We start from the raw sequence: 26,437 nt of genomic DNA on the forward strand, positions 1-26,437 counted from the left end.
TGGCTCGTTCCGCCCTGGGATCTCAGCGAAGAGCCGTCGCGTGGCCGCCGTTGTGGCCGGTGAGATTGCGAGGGAGATGGAGCGCCGTGAGCATCCTCGACAGGTTAATGTGATCGGGCAAGATGTGCAGAAGATGGCACTGTGTGGTTCGGCATCCTGTGAGGTGCGCGGGCGTGCGACGTTGGTGGGAGACACGCCGGAGGAAGACCCTAGAACACGGGCGACAAGGGTATCAAATGCCAGTGACGCCAGCAGCACCCTGCTTTCTTCCAGCTGCATCATCGATGACCACAGGCCTCGTCGCAGCGAACTTGCCCCGAGCGTCCCCGATGAAACAGGACTGAACGGCTCAAGGGCCAATACTCCACGAGACGCCGCTCGACGAAGCCCCGAGGGGCGAGACTCTTGCGTCGAAGCCCGTTTGCATCCCGCGTCGAACCGCCCAGGCGCATAACCTGCTTTCCGCCCTCATCTGCCCATTTGAGCCTTGTCCCTCGCGCGCGGGTTGATGACGATGACGAAATGAGCAGCGACAGCAGCCCCGCGTCAGCGCCCGGGGACGGCGGAAACGCTGTGGGTGGTCGCTCCGCTGTCCCCGAGCCAATGCAGTTGTGCGCCGCTGAGAACGAGAAGCGCAGGCCTTACGTTTGACTTAGTAGTCACCCGCGCGGTGGGAACCTTGGGTCGGATCGAAGCTGAGGCAAACTAGCATGCGGTATCCCCGCTCAAAGCAAGGGATCCGCTTGGCACCTGCTGCTTCCTTTGGCAGCCAAGTGTGGCATAATACACGGTCGCACAAGCTTTGCGCGTGTCGTAAAAATGACTGGATAATGCGGATGCGAGCGGGATGAAGAAAATTGCCCTGGCAGAGCGTGCGTGCTGGGAGGTCGGCGACTATTAATTAGGCGAGCGGACGGGTGCCCTGGCTTCGATTTGAACAGGACACCCGTCCGCAGCAAGTGGCACGAGCGGCCTCCCATCCACCGTCACGCGACCACATTCCAAAGTTCGTCGCGACGGACTCTGGGGTGCTTGACAGCGGTATCACCGACGACTCAATGGCCGGAGCGAGCATCTCCTCCCGCACTTCAGAACTGTCCGCTCAAGAGCCTAGAGCGAACGGCCCGCGATCCTTGAGGGCTCAACCAAGTCGCCGCGACGACGTGGACGTCGCCACCCACGGATCCTGAGCCAACTTCACGCCATAGACGTACCGATCGCCCACCCCAGGCGACCATAGCGTTCGGATGGTGGGCCCCCACCTCCGGAGGCGTTCCACACTTCCATTGCCATGGCCGCCGCCGGTTCAGAGAGCCGACTCTCGCCCGCACTGTCTCCGAGGAAGAACGACGCTCATCATTACGGCGAAGAGCAGAGGCTCCTCACTGGCTCGAATAGTCGTAGAAACCCTTGCCGCTCTTCTTCCCCAGCCACTGCGCGTCCACCATGCGCTCAAGCAGCACGCTTGGGCGGTACTTCGAGTCGCTCGTTCCCGCGTAGAGCGTCTGTTGGATTGCGAGGCACGTGTCCAGCCCAATGCTGCGGTCACGAGCCCATGCAGGAGGTCGCACGCCGGCCGCGTAGGGAAGGGGGCCAGAATTTGTAGGTGAAAGTCGGGGTGCAGGAACGGGATGGGAATACACGCACACAGGATCAGATGAGTCATGGAAGATTTTCCGGGACGGGGAGGCCGGATGAGTGGTCGCCAGTGGAATGTATGCGCATGTCAGAAGGAGCAGCAGGGGCCAGGGACAGAGGCGTCGACGAGGGCGAGGTCGGAAGCATGGAGGAATGTGCGCAAGATGATTGGTGCTGAGGTCAGTACCGAGGTTCGCATGCATACGCGAGCACTTACAAGTCAGCTGTGAAGAGTAAAATCTCGCAAATGAGATCAGCGTGTCATGGTTTACAAATCGACGCACCTAGCTGCAGCGGGCCCATTGGGTGATTCATGCCCAGCTTCAATGTCTTGTCGATGTCGTCCCGGGTGGCAATTCCCTGAACGAGGAGTGAGAGAGCATTCCTGTTTCATGGGCGGCTACGCGTTACCTTCTCAAGACACATGATTGCCTAAGCGCGAAAAGGTCAGGCGAGCATTAGCTTGTCCAGGGCGTGATTAATGGGGCAGAAATAGCGCACTTCATTAATGAATGGCATGAGCAGTGCGTTTGCCACGAATCCTGGTACGTCCTGTGAAGAAGTGACCTCTGTCACGGAAAACAATATTTGTTAGCGGTACGATGGATCGCAGAGTGCGCAGATGAGGCGAGATAACGAGGCCGGTGTTTTCGGACAAAGGTGGTGTGACGAAACACTGATTCATAGGACGGGGACGTACCCTTTCCGCAGGCAGTCGCGAAAGCGCGGGCACGGTCAAGTGTCTCTGGCGAGGTTTGAACCGCAGCAATCAGCTCCACGAGTTTCTATTGGAAGATGGGGTAGCGTAAAAAGTACGCGTGAGTAACACGGCACAGTCATGGACGGCAGAAACATACCATGACGGGCACAGGGTTAAAGAAATGTAAGCCGACGACTCTCGACGTGCTTTCCTGGCCTTCGGGGTCGGATGCGGTCTTCCCTTCCGGGATTGTCGATGCCGCAATCTTCGTAATACTGATTGACGATGTATTGGACGCGAGGATGGTCTTGGGAGACAATTCCGCCGATAATGAGCGGAAGATGCCTTGCTTGAGCGCGAGGTTTTCTGAGACAGCCTTGGCGGTCGCATTTAATGTAAGTAAAAATCCAAGAGACGAATGACGACCAAATCAGTGAGAGGCATTCTCACTGAGACAAACGACCCCCACCCAGAACAATGCTCCCGGTATATCCCGAGTGTACGCGTTCGTGAGGCTCATCGTTTAGTGCGTGTCCTGCGCGGGAGGCGACCAACAATCATTCTGCCCCCAAATGCCGTAGGCGGCGCTTCCTCCCCAGCCACAGGCGTGGGGTGCTCGTAAGGGACACGCGTAACGCGTCGCGCGAGGTCGCACTGATCGCGCGACTACAACCAGTCACTCCCGCGCGGTCGAGACGCGCGAGAACGCGTCTTGGCTGCGTGCGCGTTGGCGTGAACGCGTCCAAATGCGTCGCGACACGCGCGGGAGACTGGCAGCGTGGGGTGGGCGAACGCTAAAGCCTCACATGGGGGCGAAATAGTAAGCCTCGCTCTCTCCATTTTACCCCACACGTCAAAATAGTAAGTTCGGGGAGTCCCTTCCGAATATTACTCTTACTGATCTGAAGTATAGTCCTCTCAGTGGAAGTCGTTGGTTTCAGTGAGAGTCACTCTCAGAGATCTGGTGTATACTCCCAAGAGACCAAAAAGAAGATTGACGCACCTCAACCACCATGTCCGCGTCCCTAAAACTCTTCAGCTCATCTACAACCGTCAGGCGGTCGCGAGCTTCCTTGGCTGCCTCCTGCGACAGTTTGCCCTTCGCGACGTCCTTTGCGAGCAGTTTGTCCATGAGAGAAAGACCTGATTTGACCTGCGCAGCAGACCGGTCATGTAGCAGTACGGGGACCTTCGCGTGAACTGCCGACACGAAGGCAGTCCCCAGGCCTGTTCCGAAAATGTGAGGCGGTAGTCCGAGTCTCTCAACGCGTCTCAAACTCACCCATTTGGCCTGCCCCAATAACACCGAGTTTCCTGACTCCGTGTGCGATACTCATGGTCCGTTTCTTGCGTGTAGTTTGTGGGGGTTGTGGGTGAAGTTGTGGGCGTCGACGAGCTCGATGCCCCGCATTCGGGAAGGGAATGCGGGGTAGCCGAGAAGGCATGTGATTGGATACTATATTGCCATTCCGCATTGAGCTCCGCTTCAATCGACCAGATCCCGACGACGCGTCGCGACGCGTCTGGCAATTCGCATCTTGTTCCTCTTCCACCACCTTCGCCACCACGTCGGAACACCGTATAATGCATACTCTTTACAACGCTTTGTACCGTCCCGCCAGTGTCCCGCCCCGTCTGGTGCGCTGTGTCCCATCATCTAGCGGCGTGCTGCTTGGCGTTTGGGACATCTAGAGGAATCACGTGTGCGTATGAGATGCAACGACGTCACTGACGGCCCACGGGCTCCCCTGCTTCCAAGTTGAAAAGGCACGCAGGTAGCGAGCGAGCAAGGTCAACCTCTCGCGATGACTTCCTCCCTCCCTCCGCTCGCGCAAGCGTGGTCAGGCGCCCTAGGCAGCGCAGCGGCCAACTCAATCTCGTACCCTCTCGACCTTGTCGCTACCAAGTTACAAACGACGAGATCACGCAAGCTACAGGGATTGTCAGGCGTCTTACGACTGCTCAAACACGTTCTGCGTACGGAGGGATTAGCAGGACTCTATGACGGTCTGAGCGCGGATACCGCCTCGACCCTGGTGTCGAAGTACGTGCGGTCCGTACAATCTCCTCGAAATCGCCGCTTAACGAAGCCGAAGTTTCTTGTATTTTTACTTCTATACCCTGTTTCACGCTCTTGTCGCACGGCGTAAAGCCACCGCAAGCACCCCCTTCGTCCAGGCGGTCAAAGAGTCTCTCACCTCCCGAACCCGCCCTACCCTCTTAAGTGTCCCCGCAGAACTAGCGGTCGGCTTCATTGCGGGCGTCGCCAGCCGTGCAGTGTCAACCCCACTCAGCGTCGTTACTGTTCGCATGCAAACGGAAACCGATGACGACGACAACGATGACGAAACTCCAGCGTCCCAGAACAGGTCGCCGCATTTTTCTGAGGTTGCACGGAGAATCTACTCAGAGGACGGCCTCGCCGGTTTCTGGACAGGTTCGTGGCGTCGTTCTTTCCCGTGACTTGCATATTCACCGGAAATTATCTCCCAGGTTTCCAGCCGACCTTACCGCTCTGTCTCACGCCCGCTATTACTCTTCTGCTGTTCCAACTTCTGAGTCGCCTACACATCACCCGCAACATTTCTTCCTCCCCAGCGCGCCCGTCGGCTTTCGGCGCGTTCCTAAGCGGTGCAACCGCCAACGCACTCGCCACCGCCATCCTCTATCCCCTGCTTCTGGCCAAGGTCCGCGTCCAAGCCTCACGCAAGCAACCTGGACGTACCGGGGCGATGTCAATGACGAATATATGGGAGCAGGCGCTCAAGACGGGAGGCTGGGCGGGTCTTTATCAGGGCCTTCCCGCGCAGCTCATCAAGGGCTTCGTGAACCAGGGAGTGACCATGCTCGTGAAGCAGCGGTGCGTCAACTTTCATCTGCAAGGCGCCCAGTGTGTTTACTCAACATCCACGTGCAGCATCGAACGTGCTGCAGTCAGACTCTACGCGAAAGCCCAGTAGACTACGGTGTCGGTTCGAATTCTAGATGCTGCCGCAGTGTATAGCGGGTTTACTGCGGTACTCCAACTTCTTGGCGGCTGCCTTTGCGTGATTCTAGCGGAGAACGCTGAACGCGGCTGGAGGAACTTGTCAAAATCCGTGTTTATAGTTCCGTCTCCTTGTCCCGTGGTGCGCCTTCGTTGCCGCAGCATACTTACAATGACAACATATTCCACAACAACAGCACGTTCGCAAAGAATGTCGCGATACGTACATGCTTCCAACGCGAACTGCGGCAGTCCTCCAGCCCTTTAAGCACTTGAACGCCCTTTTCTTGCGGTTGTATGCGGCTGCGGTACGGCATGTCGTTTGCGAGATGATGCATCCCGTAGCTAATTTCCCTGAGCTGTGCCGCAGTCAAGTTCTATCTGAGTTCGAAGCAGACGTCGTCCTAGTACCGCAGCGGTGTCCCTCGTACTAACTGCGGCATCACTATGTCACTCCAAGAAGTTCTTAATATTCAGCGTCACCCGACCCCAGCTACTTTTCGGATAATGTCCCCATACATGTGCTTCTAACGTGTACTGTGGTAGCTCTTCGAGCTTCCATGTGTCCTACGATTGAGTCTATGCCTACCGCAGCAGACCTTCGCTACCACAGTGAGCCGTCTCTGCTGCAGCGTCGTCTCTTCATGTCCTCGCACGCGTAGGCTCCTGACAGGACGTGCTTGAGCGCCGTTCGGGAGTTGGACAGGTATATAACCGTCTCGCTCATAGCGGCTCTCCTCAATGGACATCTTGCAAGAGCAGGATGGCAACCCAGTTCTCTTGGTACGTCTCTTCCCCACAAACCACCGCTTTACAAGCTCACCGCCCTCCCCTGCAGGTACCGGCCCGCGGCTCGTCGGCGACGAGACCCAAGGTCTCGCCAGCGCTGATTCGTGAACGCCGGAATAACCTAGTATTGAGACCGTGTAAGTGCTGTACCGCCGCTCGCTGAGCCCGCTGCTGAGCGCGTTTGTGCCCCCACGCTAGAATTCCGCGTTATTCGCCGTAACGCGGGATTACGAGAGGATCCACGGCGGCGGCGCGGCGAACGTCGTCGCGGTGGATCAGGGCCTAAACAGGCCCAGCCGAAAAATCAAATACCCAGGACACCCCCCGCCCGCCCCGCCCCCCTCGCGTCGCCCGTGCTCGCAGTGCGACACGGGCCCCACCGATGATGCGGAGGAGGGGCGGGGTCGTATTAGCATAGCAGGGCTGGCGCGCGCCGCGGTTTCACGACCGTGGTGGGCGTCGGCCTAAACGGTCTATCGTTTAGTTTGTTTGTAGTTGAAGCGTTGAAGAAGGTGGCAGGTGATTCGTGCGACTACGAGTGCGTCAAGTAGCGAGGTCTGCGTCTTCAAGCTAAAAGCATGATAGTAAGCTGGGTACGACAATTCGTGCTGGCCTCGATATCCCCGACGTCTACGCTGCGGTACCCTGGCTAAAGCGACTGTCTAAACCCACAGGCCACTCCCCGGCGTTGACTTTGCGATGGTACACCTCGTTTCGTCTTCGCTGCCGCATCTCATCGGCATGCGTACTCAGGACAGCGTCCTTTATGAGAGAATAACACAACACATGAGCGGTATTGGGCGTCGACGTAGCGTAGTGTACATACCTCGTCCCCCGCGTCTCTTAAAAATTGCCAAACTAAGTCTATTCGCTGATCGCGGCCGGGCGCGAACCATCGTCCTCAAGCAGTCTTCGTTGCGCCTGCATCGCCTCCACCAGTAGGTCCGTCATCCTCACAGGGCGATGGCGTGCCTCGCAATCGAGAACAAAGGGTACCACCTTGGCCTGCATGGCGAGCGGCCTCCCGCATTCGTAGTGGGAAAACAGGCGGTCTAGGATGAGCGCCAGGTCGACTAGGTCCGCGGTGTCGCCTCCGATAAACTCCGGGATCTGCAGGTGGCGCATGAACTTTTGCCCCACCGCGGGTATGCTGAGCGGGGGCGGCAAGGGGGCCCGGACGTCCAGGAGAGGCAGGTCGAGGCCACATAGCTCCGGACACCGTTGTGCGAACGTGAGCAGGCCGGCAACGGTAGTCTGAGTTGGAAGGTTCTTCGGAATGTCGGCGTACGAGTGGTAGCTGAAGCTGGTAAGCAGGGGCCATGCGCTTGCGAAGGCGAGAGCGTCCTGGTCGTCTATGAGGAGGAAATATTCGTCGAACTCGACATTCAAGGTGTTCATGTCGCGGAAGGAGAGGGATGGGCGGAGGATATCTAGGAGGGAGACTGCAGGAGAAGGGATCACAGGGTTGACAAACACAGTAAGCTCGTGGACCGAGCGCGAGATTTTGCTGCATATGAGGTCAAACGCGTCCTTGAGGGCGCCTATGTTTGGTAGTGAGGTCACGGAGAGTGCGAGGTCGACCACGTTGGGGAGAGTGGCTGCATCGAAGAAACGTCTGAGATCGCCGATGCTGCCACACAGATGCAATTTATTGAGTTCGGCCCCGCCAGGCTGGAGAGGGCCCCGGAAAGTAATTTCGTCGAGAGAGATCTCCAGGTCCAGAGAACGGATAGAAGGGATATTCGAGAGTAGCTGGAGAGTTGCCGTGTCGATAGCTACCCCGGAGTAGAGCAAGTCAAGGGTCTTCAGCCCGCTCAGCTGCGCAAGAGAGGCGAAGTGTGACGGTGGGAAATCTTCCGGAAGACCACCATGGTCTATGCGGAGATTGGTTAGAAGAGAGAGTCGTGTGTCGCCGGTGATTCGCAGGAGAAGATCCGCGATAGTAGGTATGCTACGGCTTGAACGTGTTGCCATTGGCGCGACTTCATCCCACCCAGAGGCCTCGGAGTCTCCAAACGATAGGACAAGCGTGCGCAGAGATGGCGTGAGGAGTAGCACCAGAGGCTGGACAAAATGAGGGTCGATATTCAACAGCGTGAGAGTTTGAAGGCGGGGCAGTAGCGGCTGGCCACCAGATCGGTACTCGAGCAACGTCCACACCATCCTGTGGGTCACCGAAAGAGATGGCAAGAACGTCCATCTGAGGCCACGAACACGGCGTGCATACATCTGGAATCGCTCCCACATATGAGGTGGAATCTCGGAGACAGTCTTTTGGAATGATGCGACGCGTAAGTTCAGCTGTCAAGTAGGTGGAAAACTGACTACTCACGCGGTCGTCCCAGTCTTGATAGAACGGGAAAACATGCAACAGGTCTTCGAAGTCGTCCAAATTTCTCCAGAGAACGTCAATAGCGGACGAGGAGAAGGCCTTGCAAACGCGAGCCATGTTGGCTAGATCTTGGCGTCGCGTTTTTATCTTCTTCTCCTGGCCTATTTCATGGATTGCCCCTTCGTGTGACCAAAATGGTTGATGTTGGAGACAAATCTCCTCCATGATATGAGGAATTCGAAGTATGCGGCTGAAGGAAGGCTCAGACAGCGCCGATTCTCCACCCATGGCAATACAGAAAAGGAGGCACTGGGTGGTGGTGGTGGTGTTGAAGAGAGACGCGATGCGGATGGCGCTTATTTCTCCGGCAAGAGAAGAGGTTTCCGCAATCGGTGTTCCCTGCGTGCAAAGGTGTTAAGCGGCATGTTTCGTTGCCAGGGTTGTTAAGTGTAGTAGAGGGAAGGGGTTGATTCGAGCTGCGACGTTTTTGATGCTTGTATGCGTCTTATGCAACACTGAGTTGTCCACCGGCAGTCCATCTCGTGAAACGATGCTTTCATGAAAACGATGGAAAGATGTCGCTTGCCATAAGTATTTATATCCTACAACAAATGGCACTACTCTGGCTGCGCGTTCTGGGGGTAAAAGCGAACACGTAGCTCTTTCATTGCCTGTCCCACTTTGTCGGCCCAACTCGTCGGTGGCTGCCTTCCACGCCTCGGTCCGGTCACTGCAGAAAGTTTGCGAGAGGTTCGGATGATATGATTCCAAGTAGCACTTTGCGTGAGCGCAAGGCTGGAGACAAGTCACTTTGAAAGCCCGTTTGGCTACCGCTTGGAGCTCCTGTGAAGCATCCTTCGAGTGGGATTGCTCTGCGCCTTCTTCGCACGCTTGATCTGCTTTCCCCGAGTAGGATTTCTCGGCGCCTCCTTCGCACGCTTTTGCTTTCCCTGAGTGGCGGGTCGCTCCGAGTCAACCTTCTTGGCAGGCTTGTGCTTCCGCGACTTACCACTGTCCGAGTATTTGCTCGGGCCATCGCCACGCGTGGAGTCATTGGGAACGTTGACGGGCGTGGGCATCATTGGATCGGGCTTCCGACAGAGCTGGTCGTGCATTTTGTCGGAAAGCGGCCAGAGGTCCTCGTGACTGAGGGCGATTTTGAACAGTGTGACCATGCTCTGATGGGTGCGGATGTTCTGCACGATCGCCTCTCGCGCTGAGCGCAGAGACTCCAGATATTCCGGGGATGGCTTCGATGGGCTTCTGGAGGATCTTCCTGGGAAAAGCAACTCGTCGTCATCGTCGTCGAATTCGTAGACTGCCGTCGAGGCATTTGGCAACGGCTCCGAGGTCGAGAATACTACCGGCTCCTTCTCGACGGGTATGGAGTCGTAGAACGCTTGGAACCATCCCAAAATGGTCGAAAGGATGAAGTTGAGGGGATGGGAATGTCTGCCTGCTCCGGTGAAAGTTAACGACCGCAGCCCCAAAGGAATGCGTCCGGCAGTCATGCTGAGGATCTTGAACGTTCCGGGACCAGGGTGGTGGGAGCTAAAGGAGCTGCAGTCTTCAAAATACATCCGCACGAGCTCGGGCACCCTCTCGCAGTCGTGGGGGAGGAAGCGAACGGCGAGGTAGAGGAGAACGTTGAAGAAGGACTCGAGCTCGTCCTCGACAATGAGCCTTTTCGTGGGCGTCCAGAGCGCGGGGATGGACATAAATTCCCAGGTTCCCTAGGTTATCATTAGCATGAGAGAACTCGTAGGATAACTCGGAGCAGCAGAGTATCTTACAGTCGTGCAATCAAGCTGAAGTCTCTCAGGATGTCGCGTCGCGTCAGCCTCCTTCGACAGTTCCTGGTCGTTGGAAAGCCTGCCGTGGTCGTCATTGACTACGACTGGAGTATTCCTAGGCAGAGCAGTGGCGTCAGGCATAGCGAAGTGGAGGTAGTAAAGCACGAAGTCGGGGAGCTTGTAGGCAAATCACCTGTGAACTCGAAGCTTGATATATAGGCGAGCTTTAGCCATCTGCGTGCCACGCGGCATACCATAAGTGTTCGATCGGCTATTGTGTGCCGAATTTGGACGATGGAAACTGCGAGCTGGGTGGCGTGGGGTTCACCGAGAACGGTGACTAAGAAGAGCATAGTGAAGTCGGAAGACGCTTAAATGACCATGGATTGCGGCCACTTGGAGCGATACATGTGTGTGCATAGCCGGGCCGACAATCTCCTCTGTGAGGCAAACTCCTCCTTCAGAAAGTAAACAAGGTGCATCAGCAAAACCAGGCATCAACGTGATAAGCTGCACATACCTAGTCGCCGCTTCTCTCGAAATACCGCCCACAGCAAACCTACTCGCTCACGGCCCCCGCATTGGAACCATTGCCACCAAGCAGTCTTCTCTGCGCCTGCATCGCCTCCACCAGCAGCCCCGTGATCCTCACCGGACGATAGCGCGCATCGCACTCGATTACAGACGACACTACATCGTTTTGCATAGTCACCGACCGCACGTCGGCGAGGTACTGCGGAAACAGGCGGTGTAGGATGGCCGCCAGGTCGAGTAGGTTCGCGATATCGCCCCCGAGATATTCGCTGATCTGCAGGTGGCGCATGGCCTTCTGTCCCGCCGCCGGTATACTGAGCGGTGAGGGCAAAGTTCGGATGTCCAGGAGAGGCAGGCTGAGGATATACAGTTCCGGACACCGCTGCGCGAACGCGAGGAGCCCAGCAACAGTCGGCTGACTGGGTAAGGTTGGCGGCAGGGGAGGAGCAAGGGCCCAGACCGGATACCCGAGGCGGAAATAGGTCAGAGAGGGCCACGCGCTCGCGAGAGTCAGCGCGTCCTGGTCGTCCATGCGAACAATATAGTGATCGAATTCGATGCTGAAGGTGCTCATGTGGCGGAAGGAGAGATATGGCAGGAGGATGTCCGTGAGAGAGACCGTGGGAGACACGATCTGGGCGTAGATGAACAACGAGGCCTCGGAGACGCATCGCGAGACCCTGCCGCATATGGCGCAGAGGGCGCCCTTGAGGGCACCCATACTCCCAACCTGTTTTACGGACAGAGAGAAGTGAGTCACATTAGGGAACTGCGCAGCTTCGAAAACGCGGAGTATGTCGTCGATGCTGCCAGAGAGATGCAGGTCCTTGAGTTCGAGGAGCGCCGCACCAAGCGAGAGAGGGCCGGAGGCACCCAACTCTTCGAGCGAGATTTGTAGGCTTAAAGCGCGGAGAGAGGTCATATTCGAGATGTGCTGGAGAGTTTCGGCGTCGATAATGATCCCAGAGTATAGAAGGTCAAGGTCCTTCAACCGGCTAAACTGGGTTAGGCAGGAGAGATAGCGTGATGGAAAGTCCCTCGTAAGTCCACTCTGTATACAGAGGTTAGACAGAGAGGAGAGTCGTGGAGTAATGAGTCGTAGGAGGATTCCCGCTGGAGACGGACTGTGACGGCTGGGACCCTCCAATGACGTGATGACCGTCGACTCGGAGCCCACGAACGAGAGCTTAAGCGTACGAAGAGACGGTGGGATCAGCAGCATGAGAGCTTGCGCATGGCTGGTTTTAAGGCCTATGATTGCTAGAGTTTGAAGATGGGGCAACAGGGCCTGACCACCAGATTGCTGCGCGAGTAGTGCCCAAACCATCCAATGAGCTGAGGACAATGATGGTGACTCCGTCCACCTAAGGCCACGAACACGATACGCGTAGTGCTGGAAACGTTGCCACTGGGAAGGTGTGATCTCGTCGATGATATTCTGCAAGAGCGATGGTGTAAGACGAACACATGTGCTCAGATAGAGAATTAGAAACACTCACCTGTGTCTGGTGACCCCATTCATCAATTCGATACCACGGTAAGACGTGCAATAGGCAACCAAACTCGTCAAGGTTCTTCCACAGGATGTCCAAAGCGGGTTGCGAGAAGTTTTTGCAGACGCGCGCCAGTTGCGCCAACATTTGGCGTTGCGCCTTTGTACGTTGGGCGTGGTCTACTCCATAGACAAGCGGGCCATCATCTGACCAGTCCGGTAGAAATTGCAGGAAGATCTCCTCAATGATGTGGGGGATTCGGAGCATACGGTCGAAAGCAGGCTCATGCATCATCATGCAGTAGTGAATGGTTTCGGAGGAGCTCCGTCGTAGAGGTGCTGGTGGTACGAGCGAGAGGTACGAGACGCTACAAGTCAGAGACGCCCAGAATTGAACCATCATGAGTGCGGCGCTTATTTACTCAGCCACTCAACCGCTGAAGCCGCGAAGTTGCTTTCGCATTCAACCAATGCAATTGCCACACCCCATGTAGAATGAGCCTAGGAACAAGGATTACTACACGAGCTGCGCCTTCTTCTCGCGGTAAAATCGCCCGAGCTCTTTCATCGCCTGCCCGAACCCGTCCGCGACCTTCGTCCCCGCCTCAATCCACTTCGGCAACTTGCTCCTGATGCGCGGCGACGCATACCGACCGTCTACCAGGATCAACGCGGCCCAGTCTCCTCGATGTCGAATCGCACGTCCTGCAGCAGCAAATACCCCAGTAAGCCTCACGTCGCGCATCCCAACCCCCAGGAAGAAACAGACGCACCAATACTCTGGTTAACTGCGTTCATGCACATGTTCTCGTATAACTCTGTCCCCGCGTCTTTGGCACCGCCGGGGCGACTTGAAGGAGCTGCAGCGGCGCGTCGGCGCTGCTCTAGGCGGTTTACGTAGTTCATGCGCTCGCGCAGCTCGGGTGAGCCGAGGTTCGCGAACGGGAGCCCGATGATGACCACCGCACGTGCAAGGTCGTCCGCGAAGTTAAGGCCCTCAGACAGCTTCGCCCCAACAACGGCGAAAAGAAGGGCGCCGCGCTTCTTGCCCCCCGCTGAGTCGTCGCCGCTTTGTATTTGGGCGGAGTAGTCCCGCAGGACTGCTTCGACCTCGTTGCTCTGTTGGGGCTCAGAGAATACCTACCAGGCAAAGTCGGCACATCAGTGAAGCTGCAAAAAAGACAGGAGATCTGGCTTACCTTTTTCTTGGCATTCAGCTTTTCCAGGAGGCCACCCGCCTGCCATTGCTTTGTGACAGTGTTGAGAAATGCATACGAGGGCACGAAAACCACCATCCCGCCCGGAACGACGTTCGTGAAGTTGAGGAGAATTTGGCCGAGCTCTGCGATCTGCGCGAATGCGAGAATCAATGATCTGCCGCACAACGAGATATGCTCGACGTACGAGACCCTCGTCGCCTCGCTGCTGGTACTTGAACTGCAGCTCGCCCCCGCGTGGTCCCTTCTTGAGTACCAGCGTCTGCAGGTTCTCCGGCGGAATGATGTGGCCGCACGAGAACGTTGACAGCCGATCTGCGGGTAGTGCGGAGAAGAGTTGGTGCACGACATCGTCAATCTTGGTAGAGCTGACTGTCAACACAGCGGGTACGATACATAACCGTAGTTACGCACTGGAGACATGGTCCCGCCGGCAAGGATCACCGCTCGGGCAGAGTCGATTACTTCCTGGAAGTACGTCGCTGGGTTAAGGTGCTGGTACTTGATCTCGACCTGCCCGTCTACCATCGACAGGGTGACGCGTCCATCTGCACGTTCCGCATACAATGGGACAGCATGATACTATGTCAGCGCGCACGACATATTCAAAAGCATAGGCGACGCACCGTCACTAGACGCAGAGAGCGCGGTGATGAAACTCTCGACCGCATGTAACGGCGGAGTTGTGCTCGCCAAGCGAGCGAGTTTAGCGAGTTTGGCTATGTCTGCCACTGTGTCAGTGATTTAGCAGCGCGCGCTAGGGGCGACATCGCTTACCTTGACCCGCCGCCTTCTCAAGCGTCTTGACCGAGTACCCTGATATCTTCCTCGCAATCTGACCACATGGTATCGCGCGGACACAGTGAGCCAAAGGTAATACGCAAGGAACCCATACACGCACCTTGCTCTCCCGGAGGTACTTCTCGACTTCCAGAAGATTAACGCCCTCCGCCTTGCGCCCCAGCCGCTGCAAAAGCTCCGCACTCGTCATAACCTCGACCTCAGAGGCGCGCGCCTTTCCTGCCGCGCCGTTGCCTTTGTCCACCTTGAGCTGCGCGTCGCGCCACTCTTCCGCGTATTGGACGAGGGCGTCCAGGAGGTTCATCAGGCGCTTGAGGTGCAGCGCGTGCGTGGTGGAGAGTCGGTTGCGGAAGCGCGAGAGGTAGATCGACAGCTGGTGGCGGGCGTTAACGAGGGTGCGGAGTGGAAGACGCGTAGTGGACAGGGAGAGTAGGGTAGACGTGAGGTCTGTACAGAGACAAATGAGCAGGTTGCAAAGGCAGAGTAAGGGGCAGTGCATTCGTACTGTGAGCCTCGTCGATGATCACGACCTGTCCAGTAAGATCAATGCCGAGAGCTTCCCGCGCTGTGCGTTGCAGAAGAAGATTGTACGGTAGTAGCACGAGCTGAGTAGGGTGAGTCTAGAGCAGTAGCTGTATCGCTTGCAACGCGCTCACCTGCGCCTGAGGGATGGCCTTTCGCGCGCCGAAATATGGACATGTATCTGCGGCCTGTCCAGTGAGAAATAGGTCCTCGATGTCCTTTGGGACAGCCTGCTACCACGTCAACACCTCACTACATTGTCCATGGTGCTGGAAGACGCACCAAGATTTGATCTCGCAGGTCGAGCATCTTTGTTTCCTCCTCTACTGTTGGTAGATGCGGACACCGTTTCTTGCCCTTCTCTGCAAGTACGATCAACATACACCGAACGAAAGCAAATTGAAGTGCTTACCACCGAGCATTTGTCGGCATGCCTCGTCAAGGTCGCTCGCCTTCTCCCGCAGACGTTCATGTATACACAGCTGCTTCCGAGATCCTAAGGACACCGCTCGCGCGCCAGACCCCTCTTCATCTTCAGTTGAAGCGTCATGTTCTTCGACAGCAGATGCTGAGCGCTTCGCGGTGGCGAGCTTTTGGTGAACTTGCTGTATGCTCGACACCGCGACGTTGAGCTTCAGTTTCAGCTTTTCCAACTCGTGCAACGCCTGGGCGAGTTGAGAGTGCGTCCGCGAGGCGTAGTAAATCTTCGTGCATGTCGGCTCCTTATCGTCCTCTTGTTTCGTCCCGGGCCCTCCTTGCAGCCTGCAATGGGTGTTGGTAGATAAGCGGCATGAACGGAGCATAGGAGGAGCGCGTTACTTTCTCATGAGAGCAAGAACGGCAGGAGATAGATTACATGCGTCGCCCCCTTCTTCGGATTCGTCGGGCAGGAAGGTATCATCATCATCAAGCTGCCCATGGGCTGCATCGTCGCTGACCGCATCTGCTGCCAGTCTCTGCGATACTACGGCATGAGCGACGCGAAGTTGATACAGTCCCCCCACTTACTGGTTTCTTCCGAACGTGGCCGCGCGTCAGTTTGCGGAGTTGCGCCTCTCGTTTACGCGCCGCAGCGAGACGAGATGCGTATTCGAGGTCTTCCGCCTCGAGTTCTCGCCGACGGCGTTCGATAGTCTGTGCCACCACCCAGTCCAAAGCTGACAGTGACGGTAAGTCGCTCTATGCTCTACGTACCGTTCATTGGTGTCTTCACGTACCGTCATCGTTGTCCGTGTTCATAGCAAGCTTTCCCTTGCGGGCTCTCTCTTGCTCGTCTCTTAGCCACGTGAGGGACGCACATAGAAGACTGAGCGTCTTTCCCTATCACCCCCAAGAGATTCAATCAGCCATGAAAGGGTACATAATGCGAGAGAAAGACCCACTGTCCCCGTGGGACTTTCTGTGATGGCGACCTTCCCGTTCTCGATGCACGAGTAGACGTGGCTCATCAGCTCAAGCTGGATATCGTAGGGCTTGAACGGAAACGCTGGAAAGTCCTTTGGCGTCGCTAGTCGCAAGTCAGACATGTCGAAGTCCACTCTTCCTGTTGCGACTCGAAAGGATATGCGGGGGAGACGCAAGATGCAGAGCGGTCACGCACGCGTCTCAGCGCGCGTTACCGGGGACGTGACAGACGCGACAGTGACAAGTCGGCTGCTGCGCATCGGGCGTGTTTCTAGTGCCTAGATATTCCTTCAAGTAAGTGAATAATACACCCAAAGATTACCTTGATATACAGAGGTATTTTGGAGACAAGAGGTGCACTAGATGAATATTCGTCGCATGATGCTTGTAAGTTCGTATATTACCATTTACGGCATTTACACTGCGGCAGTGCTACCTCTAAGCGCCACCCTCCGCCACCAGCCGGACGCCACTGCAGCTTACGACGGCAACCACCTCAGCATCCCTCGACAGACATCCTACCTGGCAGTGAGTTCTTCTTCGTCCGAGATATGTGGCTGCGCAGTGCCGCATTTGCGAGCTGTATACTAAATGCTACCTGTCTCGTAGCTATATGTCGGCAAAATTGCCACCTTCCACACGCGTTCTCCAATGCAGAGATCTCCTGGTGGAGATTTTCGGGCACCTCTCCCCAGAATTGCTACCCCCCAGAACCGGCTTTCTTCGGCCCGGTCAACGTCAAAATTTGCATCGTGATACCCTTGCAGCCTCCGCCCGTGTATGCAAGGCCTTCTTGGACCCCGCTCTCGATGTCCTTTGGCACACCCTCGACGACGTCTCCACTCTTCTAGAGCTGGTGCCTTCCTTTGAGACATACGTGCGCGACTCCAAATACCTCTCGGTAAGTCACCACGTTCACATGTCTTACCTCACCGTTGCTCAGACTCAATCGTCCTCTAGATGATCGAACGAGCAATAACACCTACAGAGTGGGAGCGCATTTACAGTTGCGCTAAGCGCGTTCGTGAACTCCGAAGCACCGCCTATATTCGCAGAACTCACCCCTCGGTGTGGCTAGTCCTGGAGGACTTGTGCAAAGGCTCGCCTTTGTTCCCACGTCTTCGCCGGATCGCGATCAGTATCGACTGCCAAGCACCGCACGGTGCCATGTTCCTTTTGTCGCCGTCGCTCGAGACGGTCCAACTGTCGTTCCATAGGCTATACGACCCGGACCCCTCTGTTACGGTGGAAGGCCAGTGTGCAGCGGGCATGCTCCTCGGACTCATCTCTTCAAGATTGCCTAAGCTCTCATCTCTGACAATCTCGGACGGCCTGCTTGACCTGGAACCTTCCCATCTCGACTCTGTGGCGCGTTTCTCTCAGCTCCGGATCCTTCACCTTCAGCATTCGGGAGCTGTGGTGGAAAACTCGACTCTCCAACTCATTTCCCGCCTGCCTGCCCTCCGCGTCGTCGATTTCGCGCTTTGTCTGACGGATGCGGATGAAGACACCCCGCTTGTATTCGGCGATGCGTTCCGCGGAGTTCGCGAGGCAGGCTTCAAAGGAGATCTCGAAGACCTGGTGCAGGTATTCAAGGCGACGTCGTGGGAGAGCCTCACCAAGCTGTCTCTTGTCGGGATGACCGGCACATCGAGTGCAGACGAAATGCGGGACGGCATCGCCGCAATATGCTCGAAGCTTCCTCCAACCCTCCGCTCCGTCGTCTTGCATCTCGACGATGCTATCCCCCGGCCCACCGTATCCGTCCTTCACTTCTTTCAACCCCTCCTCTCTTTCTCTCAACTAAACTCCTTCAAGGCTGGGCTCCCCAAGTACATCCCCAGCGTCTCCGACGAAGACCTATGCGCGTTCGCCACCGCCTGGCCGCTACTCGAGGCCTTCTCGCTAACTCACAACATGTCCAAGGTCGTACAAGTCGGCCCCCCTGACATGGTCCCAGTATACCACCCCACTGTTCTCGGGCTGCTCGCATTCGCTCGACACTGCCCACGCCTCGAGGTCCTCACCCTCCCGGCTGTCAATGTCTACACATTGCCCTCGCCAAACTCGATCCCCGCGATCGGCCACACCACGCTGCGGCACCTGTTTGTCGACGAACTGTGCGGAGGGGACAGGGCTAACCTGCTCTGCCTCGCTGTCATTCTCGACCTGCTCTTTCCGTCTCTCCAGGTCACGCGCGAAGTGCAGCTTCCGACGCAGCAGGCGCCCACATACCACACCTACGATGTGTTTGGGATGCAGAAGAACAGGGACGCGTGGGAGCTGACGCGCAAACTCGTGGGTACCATACAGGCGCGGCGTGAACACAAGGGTCCCGAAGATGCCCATCTGCTCGCCGAGCGACTCGCGACATCTTAACGCCACCGTCGCTCATGGTGTGTATGATCAAGCTTTGAACTCACGTGCATTAGAACTGACAGCACGCAGGGCTCGGGTTTGACAGGACACGGGACCGCACGGACTTGCGCATGGCGATATCCATACTTGGCGGTACGACGACACTCAGGATAGGATTCGAATGTCTTGATAGGGCAGTTCCGCTCCCCCAAGTAATGCTATAGCTTACTCGCTCACATGCACTTTCTCACTTGGGCGCGTGGGAGCGTTCGTAGTTCGGCTCCGCGTTCAAGGCTCCCAAGGGCGTCGAGGGTCTCTTGCTCTTAAATCGTTGAGTTGGGCACGGCTTGCCCGTCGCCCCTCATCCTCCTCCTCCAACCATCCTCGCACAGACCACGATGACCAGTCCCGGTACGAATAGACACCATCCAGACGCCATAAATAATCCCTCCAACTCGGAGATGAACCTCTATTCCGAGTCCGCTTCTGAGCGCGTCCTTGGAACACCGGAGCTGCTGAGAACGGTGCTCGATCTATTCGACGCTGGAAGCGTCTCCGAGGAGGAAAGCGAAGGGGATGCACTTGGTCGGAAGGCGAAAAGGGCAGACCTAGCCTCATGCGCGCGGGTGTCCCGCCGTTTCTCTGAGCATGCGCTCGACGTCCTGTGGAGAACCCTCGAGAGCACACTTCCGTTGCTACGGACTTTTCCGTCATTTCGTCTCATAGGGAAGACATGGGTGCGTCTTTCGTGTGCTTTAGGCGGCAGGTGTTAGTCTTAACACGGTTGCTGGAGTAGGCATTTACTAGGGACATCACTGCTACGGAATGGGCGCGTTTCCACAAGCGCTACACACACCGTGTTCGCGAACTGCGGTTTGAAGCATCGTTCGTGGACCCCTTTGTTTGGACGCTTCTGGCACGAAAAAATCAAGACCGACCCGTTCTGCCCAATCTTCAAGTCATCGAGTCTCCCGCGGGGATCCCAGCCGAACGAGTCAACGCCATAATCCTATTCATCTCTCCTCGCATTCGTGCGGCATACATCTCTTTTTACCAACTGGATAGTTGGTTTCCCGTCCGAGATGTCGCAGGATTGGCTTTGAACGCTGCGGGGTTGCTCTTCAATAACCTCTGCGATATATCCCCCGGCATCACCACGCTTTCTTGGAGCGGTCCCTTCGCCGAAAGCCCCATGGTGTATATGCGTAGCATCGGTCGCCTTCAAAACCTGAAATCCCTAACCGCCGGTGACGTCGTTGCCGACCGACCTCTCATTCTCGCACTATCTACAATATGGTCGCTCACCCACCTATCTATCACCGTGAAATTCTCAGACACAGACTACGGAGGGCTCGCCCTTGGTCTCGATCCCTTGGCGGTGTTCCAAGGACTACGCACACTCAGTTTGAATGGATCGGCACGGGACGTAGCCCGGTCGGTGTCATGCATGCGTCCAGTAGCGCTCGAAGAACTTACACTCGATATCACTGCCGTGCCCATCCTGATCTCCACCCTACCCGCCTTCCTCTCGGAGGTCTGCCAGCACCTACAGCAAACGCTGCACACCTTCACTCTCTCCATTGTCTCCATTATCTCGCCCGCATCTGCCGGACCGGAGCTCCCCGATCACTTATGGCCTCTCCTGTCCTTCAAGAACCTCATGCACGTCGAGTTCATACACGACGACCCTATGCTGAGGGTCACGGACCACGGGCTCTCGCTCCTCGCCGACGCGTGGCCGAAACTGCAGTCCCTGCGGATCGACCTGCCCGAGCCTGTCGTTACCAGCGTCCGGCCAACTGTGCGTGCGCTCGTTGCGCTCGCGCAGCGCTGCCCGCACCTGTCAAGCGTGAGCCTATCCGGCCTCGATGCGCGCTCGCTGCCTCCAGATGCGTCTGTGCCACTGGTGTCGGACCATCCGCTGGAGTACATATACGCGGGGTTCATAGCCCGCGATACCGGCGACGACCAGGCCTTGCGATTCGCCACTATACTCGACCGGCTGTTTCCTCGTCTCGCCGAGGCTGACCTCTCCGACGACGTGCCGGATGGCCCCTATCAGCCTCAACAAACCCCATTCAGCATGCCCGTGAAGCAAATATTGGGGGCGATACAAACTTCCCGCAACCACGACCAGATGAGGAGGGAACGTAGCACTGCAACGACAGGCGCGGTGCCTAGGCCCGTGGTTAGCATTGGGAGGGAGCATGGGAATCCTTGGTGAGTTCGGGTGCGCTGCTAATCTATTTGCATATTGTCTAAATTGTATGAAAAATTTGATGACTCTCCGCAGAGTGTCGCTGTATAACGTCTTATGATCACGGTGCTCTTTTCAAGAATAATGTCTTTGATTTTGTTCAGGGGGCGGCTAGCGATCATGAGTGTGCTCTGGCGCGATGGTTTGAAGGTGACCCTTGGGTGACCCTCGACCTTATCAGGCTCTGGCCGGATTAAGCTGCTCAACTTCCGTGCTTGAACGCGTGAGCAAGTTGTACGTGTCGACGCGTAATGCGAGTGAGCCTTGCTATGCCTCCTCCCTCCACCCCTCTCATCCAAAACCAGGCGTCGCTCCCCTTCGAATTTGCTACAATTCTCTCACATATCCCCTCTCAAGCTTGTAACTCCCAGAAATGATGGCCCATACTACCCCTGCTACACACCGCATGCTTCAGATCCCACACCTATTGGAGGAGGTCTTCAATCACCTCGCACCGGAAACCCGTCGTGATTCCGGTGTCGGTCACGTATTTGGAAGCCGCGTGAGCTTAAGCAACAGTAGGCGCACGGAGAAGGATGGACATTGTGCCCTGGCCCGGTCAGCGCGCGTGTGCAAGGTGTTCGCGGATCCTGCTCTGGACGTTCTATGGCGGGAACTAGACGACTTGCTCGTCCTGCTGCGCATCCTTCCTCCCTTTCAGCCGTACACGGCCCACTACTTCGTGAGTCATTGCTTATTAGTGAACATACGATCTTCTCTTCCTTACTGACACCCCTCTGGCTATCAGAGTATTCTCGAGGACATTTCTCCCACCCAGTGGATTCGGTTCCAGTCTTACGCACGGCGGGTCCGTGCCATCCATAAGCCCGATTTCGAGAGCGTAGCGGGCGCAGTTGACAAAATGGCGTGGACGGTCCTCGAGAGACTTTGCGACGGGCAACCCCTCCTGCCGCACCTCCGAGACCTCTCCGCACACAACATCAGTCGCGACCACCTGACTCCTTTGACCTTGTTATCGCCTTCGCTGAATACCCTCTCGCTCTCGTTTCCTGCCGAATCCGAGTCCGATGTTGACCCCGACCGTGACCCTATCTTCACCCGTACACGGCCGTCAACTCGAGGAGTCTTCTTACAGCTCTTGGTCGCTCGGTGTCAGCACCTTACAGGGCTCTCCATTAGCTCCGGCCTGAAATCCATGCCCCTAAACTTTCTCGCCTCTCTCACTCGTCTGGATAGCCTACATAATCTTGACTTGGTGCATTCGGGCGCTGTTGTTGACTATGATACATTACACAACCTCTGCCAGATGTCCACCCTCCGAAAGCTCGCACTTCGAATCAACTTCGACAATTGGCCCCCCTCCACCTCACTCTCACCCCCGCTTGGCAGCGCGTTCCTTGATTTGCACAGGTTGCATCTGTCAGGAAACATCGCCGATCTGTCTAGGGTCTTCGAGTTGCATGAATGCCCGCAGCTCTCCGAGCTTGAGCTCTCTATATCTGGACGAAGCACGGCCGAAGCACTCCATGATGGACTCGCGGTGATCTGCAACCGGGTCCCCTCATCCTTGACCGGAACTACCCTGATCGTCTCTGCGAAGATCCACAGGGAGTCGACGACGCCGCCCGACGAGGACTGGGCCGCCCGCCAATCGCGCGCATTAATGTACAAACCGCCCGTCGTAATCGCTCTCTCGGAGCTTCTGCGCCCGTTCCTCGAGTTCCACCAGCTGCGCACCCTCAGGGTCGAACTGGACGACGCGAGGATGGACGACGAGGATGCGCGCGCCTTCGCCCACGCCTGGCCCGGCCTCATGCACCTTCACCTCCGCTTCAAAGTGGGCTATATCCTGGACTCGACCCGCGTCGTCACGATCGCCGGCCTGGTCACATTCGCGCTCGGATGCTCCCGCCTGGCCGTCCTCAGTCTGCCTATGCTCGACATCCGGAGTCTTCCCTCGCGCCGGACGATACCCGCAGGCGGACAGGCTGCATTGCGCTCCTTGTCCATTGCCGACTTCTTGGGTGGTGAGGGGGCGAATTTGCTGGAGGTCGCGATTATATTTGACGTGCTGTTCCCTTCGATGGGGCGCTGTCACGAGGTGAACATGATGGAGAGTTTCCGGGGCATCATGCATAACCCGGATAGACAGTCCGCCAGGGCTACGCATGCGGTGATGCTGCTGGTGGGTGCAATGTGGGCGCGCCGGGAGCATGAGAGGAACGAGGTCCTGGTGGATTACGGAGATGTCAATGCGAGTGAGGTATGTTCCAATGGCTTCGCTTCGACCAGCCCGTGTGCTAACTTGTTCCGATTTCGAAGGGCCTCATCACGAGCGACATGGATGACGGGGGCGATGCATAACTCACAGCGATGATGTGCGAATCTCCTATATCTGCTTGGGCATGTTATAGGCGATCCCGGATCCGTAGGGCCTTCTGTCTAAACGACATAGAGCTACAATTCTAAGAAGTGAAAGTACGCATATATTATCGACTCGCGTTCAGAGCAGACGATGAATTATAAGATGGTGTAGTCGACTGTCGGAAGATGAGCAAACCTGGCCTGGCGATCTTAGCCTCATCAATCTATAATTCTGCATAACGACAGGGTGAGCTTAGCTCAAGCCATAGATATACAAGATACGTCGAAACAACGCACCCCATGTACTACCATCAGGCGTGCTCTCCCGAGACTCGGGGTCTTCCATTCTAACACCCCCGTCGTCCGGGCATTCCTGGTCCGAATCAGCTATCTCATGCTCACAGGAAGTGGTATGAGTACTCACATAGACAGTGTATTCAACAGAATACGCCCCGAGGTGATACGTCTGCACGCTCGCACCGGGCTCAAGCTGGTCGCAAAACGTCGTGCACACGTCTGGCCTGCATCGCCATCAGATACTTCTCCAATTCCCTATAGGGCTTTGAGTTGCTCGTCGGGTCTTCAGAGAGCCGGAGATAGGGGAAGAGGCGGTATGTAGAAAGCGGAGTCAACGAAAAATCCCACTGCCACACAAAGTGGGTTCTTGTGTACGTACCTGACAATTATTTGTTGAGTTATCTTGCCGAAAGCTGGAATGCAAGATAATGGCTGCGAGTGGCGCGAGCATGAATTCCTGGAGTTCGAACATACTCCGTCGTCACATCGCCTCTACCCGTGTCCCGTGCGTGACCGTTGCCAGCCTTCCGAGTCGGACGGCCGCCGACGGCGAATGTTGCCAATATGCAGCAACCGAATCAGAGGAGTCGCGGAAGACGTTTTCTTGATTTAATGCCAGTATCGACCGTACTGCGTATACGCAGTCATTATGGGGAAACAATCTCACTACACCTAGTCATTATTCACTCGCGTCATCCGCGTCGTCTTCGCTAATCTCCTGTGAGCGGCATCAGTACCTGCACGTACTTCATAATCCAATTGTTCAAGCGCACCTCACACCAGCTAAAATCATCGCCATCTGCTATAGCAAGATTCCTCTGCTCATGCTCCCGACGCGCCCACATCGCGCCAACCAGCAGCATCACAACGCGTGCAGGCTGGCAGCGGCTGTCTGCATTGATGACGTCCGGCACGATGCTGCCGTCCATGGTCACATCCGGACGTTTCCCCAGAGAGGGAAACAGGAGGTCAAGCGCCACAGCGACGTCGAGCAGGTTCGCTTCCCGGCCGCCCAGGAATTCGTGGATACTCAAAGAGTACAGAGCCTTCTGCCCCGGTGCTGTGCCTAGCAAAGGAGTGGGCCGGATGTCCAGCACTGGGAGATTGAGGACCTCTAGTTGAGGACATCCCTGCGCGAACTCTCCTAGCCCACCGATCGTGATGATGTTGGAATTCCCTGGCAGAACATTGAGCGAGGAGCGGTCGAAGCGCAGGTGGAATAACGTGAGGGCCGGCCAGGCGTGCGAGAAGGCGCGTGCGTCCTCATCGTTCATGCGCGGGGCGTAGTGATCAAACTCAACGCTTACGCTGTCGAGTTCGTGGAATGCCAGGAACGGCCGGAGTATGTCGACTAGCGGCGCCGGTTGCCAGGTGATCGGCGAGCGATCGAAGAGGCTGGTTTCGTCGGTTCGCTTTTTCGGAGAAGAGATCTTCGCGGACACGAACAAGCTGAGTTCGGTCACCGACGTCGAGACCCTGCTGCAGACCATGTCGAGACCATCCTGGAGGGTATCGACCGTCGTTTTCCCAGATATGGAGAGAGCGAGCTCGGAGAGCTGCGGGCACTCGCACGCCTCGAACACCCTGTGCAGGTCGGCGATGTTGCCAGAGAGCTGTAGCTTCTCCAGATCGAGGAACGCTCCACCAAGCGGAGGGAGCTTTGCCGATTTGACGCTGCGGTCGAGAGATATCTCCAGCGTAAGGTCGCGGAGCGCGGTCATCTGAGAGATGCTCTGGAGCGTGGGGTAGTCGGCCACAGCTCCGGAGTAGACCAAGTTGAGTTGCACAAGTTTGTCCAAGCGAGTGAACGAGGTTATAAACTTCGCTGGTAAGTTTTTCAGCCCAGAGTCTATGGAGAGCTCCGTCAGGCGCTGGCAGCGAGGGATCAAGAGCTGTAGGAAGACGCCTCGAGTGGATGGTCGTGTACGAGCATAGACGGCGTCGTGATCGATCTCTGATTCTGGAAACGAGAGCACAAGACTGTGCAGAGATGGCGCTAGAAGCGTTAACAGAGTGAGGTACTCGTTTTTGAGATCCGGCGAGGAGAGGATCTGGAGGTTGGGCAGTAGGGGCTGGTCTTTACAAAGTCGCTCGAGAGCCGTCCAGACCATTTTGTCCACTTGGTACATGGCGCTCTTGAAGGCCTTGCCAGAAAGGACGCGCACACGTCTGGCGTAAGATTGAAACCGAAGCCACTGAGCGGGCGTAACCTCCTCCAGAATGCTCTGGACAGGTACAGCCGAATCAGCGAGATAACAAGGCAAGATCGTGATAAATCGGCGCTTACAAAGTAACGGGACGTATACGGCTGGAACGGGGGTAGAATACGCAACAAGACAAGCAAGTCGTCCAACTCTCGCCACAAGACATCCAGCGCAGGCTCCGCGAACGCCTTGCACACGCGCGCTGATCGTGCCAAAGCACGCTGTCCTTCCTTGGCCGCATAGCTGCTGTTGCTCGGAGGTTTCTCGCGACCGGATATTTGGTTTGCGCCGGGATTGCAGCAGGTTTGCGGTGCGAGGTGGATGAAGACCTCCTCCCATAGATGTGGTATCGATAGCATACGGTCGGAAGCTCGTGTATGCGCCATAGTTTTCCGATTTCCAGCTGCAGAGGTAGTGGAAGCGTGTCCGGAGGAGCGACACGAGCGAGCGAGAAGGCGGACAGACAGAAAGTCGGAGCACTCGGAGTCGTGCGCGACTATATGCGCGATGTGATGCGTGATCACGTGCAATGTGACAGTCGCGTACCTCCTCTCGCGTCCAACGCGCAAACTCGTGGGTACGATACAGGCGCGGCGTGAACACAAGGGTCCCGAAGATGCCCATCTGCTCGCCGAGCAGCTCGCGACATCTTAACGCCAACGTCGCCCACCGGAGTCATGGTGTGTATGATTAAGCTTTGGATTCAGGCGCATCAGAACTGACTTCACTTATAAGAGACGGGACTGTGCCAGCTTCTGTATGACAATAGCCATAGTTTGCAATACGAA

At 56.5% G+C, this 26,437-nt stretch overlaps 8 protein-coding genes across 8 annotated transcripts; 3 read left to right on the forward strand and 5 right to left on the reverse strand.

The window, feature by feature from the left end:
• Positions 1-1,336: 1,336 nt before the first annotated feature.
• TRAVEDRAFT_31193 (uncharacterized protein) lies at positions 1,337-3,686 on the reverse strand. The gene is made up of 9 exons (XM_008044422.1): positions 3,621-3,686; positions 3,342-3,565; positions 2,496-2,714; positions 2,339-2,423; positions 2,140-2,207; positions 2,050-2,070; positions 1,923-1,998; positions 1,856-1,862; positions 1,337-1,539 (listed from the first exon to the last, which is right to left on the reverse strand). Exons 1-9 carry the CDS (start codon positions 3,673-3,675, stop codon positions 1,383-1,385), a joined length of 912 nt encoding a protein of 303 aa, XP_008042613.1. The 5' UTR covers positions 3,676-3,686; the 3' UTR covers positions 1,337-1,382.
• A 457-nt stretch (positions 3,687-4,143) lies between these two features.
• TRAVEDRAFT_173285 (mitochondrial carrier) lies at positions 4,144-5,504 on the forward strand (the record flags this gene model as incomplete). The annotated part of the gene is made up of 4 exons (XM_008044775.1): positions 4,144-4,382; positions 4,435-4,775; positions 4,832-5,198; positions 5,256-5,504. The coding sequence occupies 4 exons, from the start codon at positions 4,144-4,146 to the stop codon at positions 5,296-5,298; spliced, it is 990 nt and encodes a 329-aa protein (XP_008042966.1). The 3' UTR covers positions 5,299-5,504.
• Positions 5,505-6,977: 1,473 nt separating this feature from the next.
• On the reverse strand, positions 6,978-8,562 carry TRAVEDRAFT_51725 (uncharacterized protein; the record flags this gene model as incomplete). Its single annotated transcript, XM_008044537.1, has 3 exons — positions 6,978-8,277; positions 8,341-8,384; positions 8,446-8,562. 3 exons carry the CDS (start codon positions 8,560-8,562, stop codon positions 6,978-6,980), a joined length of 1,461 nt encoding a protein of 486 aa, XP_008042728.1.
• Positions 8,563-9,272: 710 nt separating this feature from the next.
• TRAVEDRAFT_23231 (uncharacterized protein) lies at positions 9,273-9,956 on the reverse strand (the record flags this gene model as incomplete). The annotated part of the gene is made up of 1 exon (XM_008044353.1): positions 9,273-9,956. The coding sequence occupies one exon, from the start codon at positions 9,954-9,956 to the stop codon at positions 9,273-9,275; it is 684 nt and encodes a 227-aa protein (XP_008042544.1).
• A 2,825-nt stretch (positions 9,957-12,781) lies between these two features.
• Positions 12,782-16,330, reverse strand: TRAVEDRAFT_39697 (DNA repair helicase; the record flags this gene model as incomplete). The annotated part of the gene is made up of 16 exons (XM_008044473.1): positions 12,782-12,969; positions 13,038-13,404; positions 13,464-13,613; positions 13,669-13,839; positions 13,896-14,029; positions 14,108-14,206; positions 14,259-14,316; positions 14,383-14,729; positions 14,788-14,887; positions 14,939-15,034; positions 15,087-15,166; positions 15,217-15,566; positions 15,624-15,715; positions 15,813-15,961; positions 16,022-16,124; positions 16,187-16,330. 16 exons carry the CDS (start codon positions 16,328-16,330, stop codon positions 12,782-12,784), a joined length of 2,628 nt encoding a protein of 875 aa, XP_008042664.1.
• A 491-nt stretch (positions 16,331-16,821) lies between these two features.
• On the forward strand, positions 16,822-18,776 carry TRAVEDRAFT_66658 (uncharacterized protein; the record flags this gene model as incomplete). The annotated part of the gene is made up of 3 exons (XM_008044776.1): positions 16,822-17,109; positions 17,169-18,604; positions 18,657-18,776. The coding sequence occupies 2 exons, from the start codon at positions 16,822-16,824 to the stop codon at positions 18,585-18,587; spliced, it is 1,707 nt and encodes a 568-aa protein (XP_008042967.1). The 3' UTR covers positions 18,588-18,604; positions 18,657-18,776.
• A 188-nt stretch (positions 18,777-18,964) lies between these two features.
• Positions 18,965-23,148, forward strand: TRAVEDRAFT_51729 (uncharacterized protein; the record flags this gene model as incomplete). Its single annotated transcript, XM_008044538.1, has 5 exons — positions 18,965-19,303; positions 19,363-20,786; positions 21,346-21,505; positions 21,572-23,047; positions 23,107-23,148. 5 exons carry the CDS (start codon positions 18,965-18,967, stop codon positions 23,146-23,148), a joined length of 3,441 nt encoding a protein of 1,146 aa, XP_008042729.1.
• A 976-nt stretch (positions 23,149-24,124) lies between these two features.
• Positions 24,125-26,040, reverse strand: TRAVEDRAFT_74308 (uncharacterized protein; the record flags this gene model as incomplete). The annotated part of the gene is made up of 3 exons (XM_008044777.1): positions 25,733-26,040; positions 24,219-25,670; positions 24,125-24,163 (listed from the first exon to the last, which is right to left on the reverse strand). The coding sequence occupies exons 1-3, from the start codon at positions 26,033-26,035 to the stop codon at positions 24,125-24,127; spliced, it is 1,794 nt and encodes a 597-aa protein (XP_008042968.1). The 5' UTR covers positions 26,036-26,040.
• Positions 26,041-26,437: the final 397 nt, after the last annotated feature.

Source organism: Trametes versicolor, assembly GCF_000271585.1.
Source record: "Trametes versicolor FP-101664 SS1 unplaced genomic scaffold TRAVEscaffold_11, whole genome shotgun sequence".
NCBI lineage: Eukaryota > Fungi > Basidiomycota > Agaricomycetes > Polyporales > Polyporaceae > Trametes > Trametes versicolor.

Bases quoted from the DNA above. Each gene is read 5' to 3' on its own strand.
- TRAVEDRAFT_31193 (XM_008044422.1), bottom strand. From the start codon at position 3,675: ATGAGTATCGCACACGGAGTCAGGAAACTCGGTGTTATTGGGGCAGGC. The intron at 3,566-3,620 runs GTGAGTTTGAGA...TTTTCGGAACAG, and splicing joins TATTGGGGCAGGCCAAATGG to GCCTGGGGACTGCCTTCGTG. The intron at 2,071-2,139 runs GTGCGCTATTTC...TTTCGCGCTTAG, and splicing joins TCATGCCATTCATTAATGAA to GCAATCATGTGTCTTGAGAA.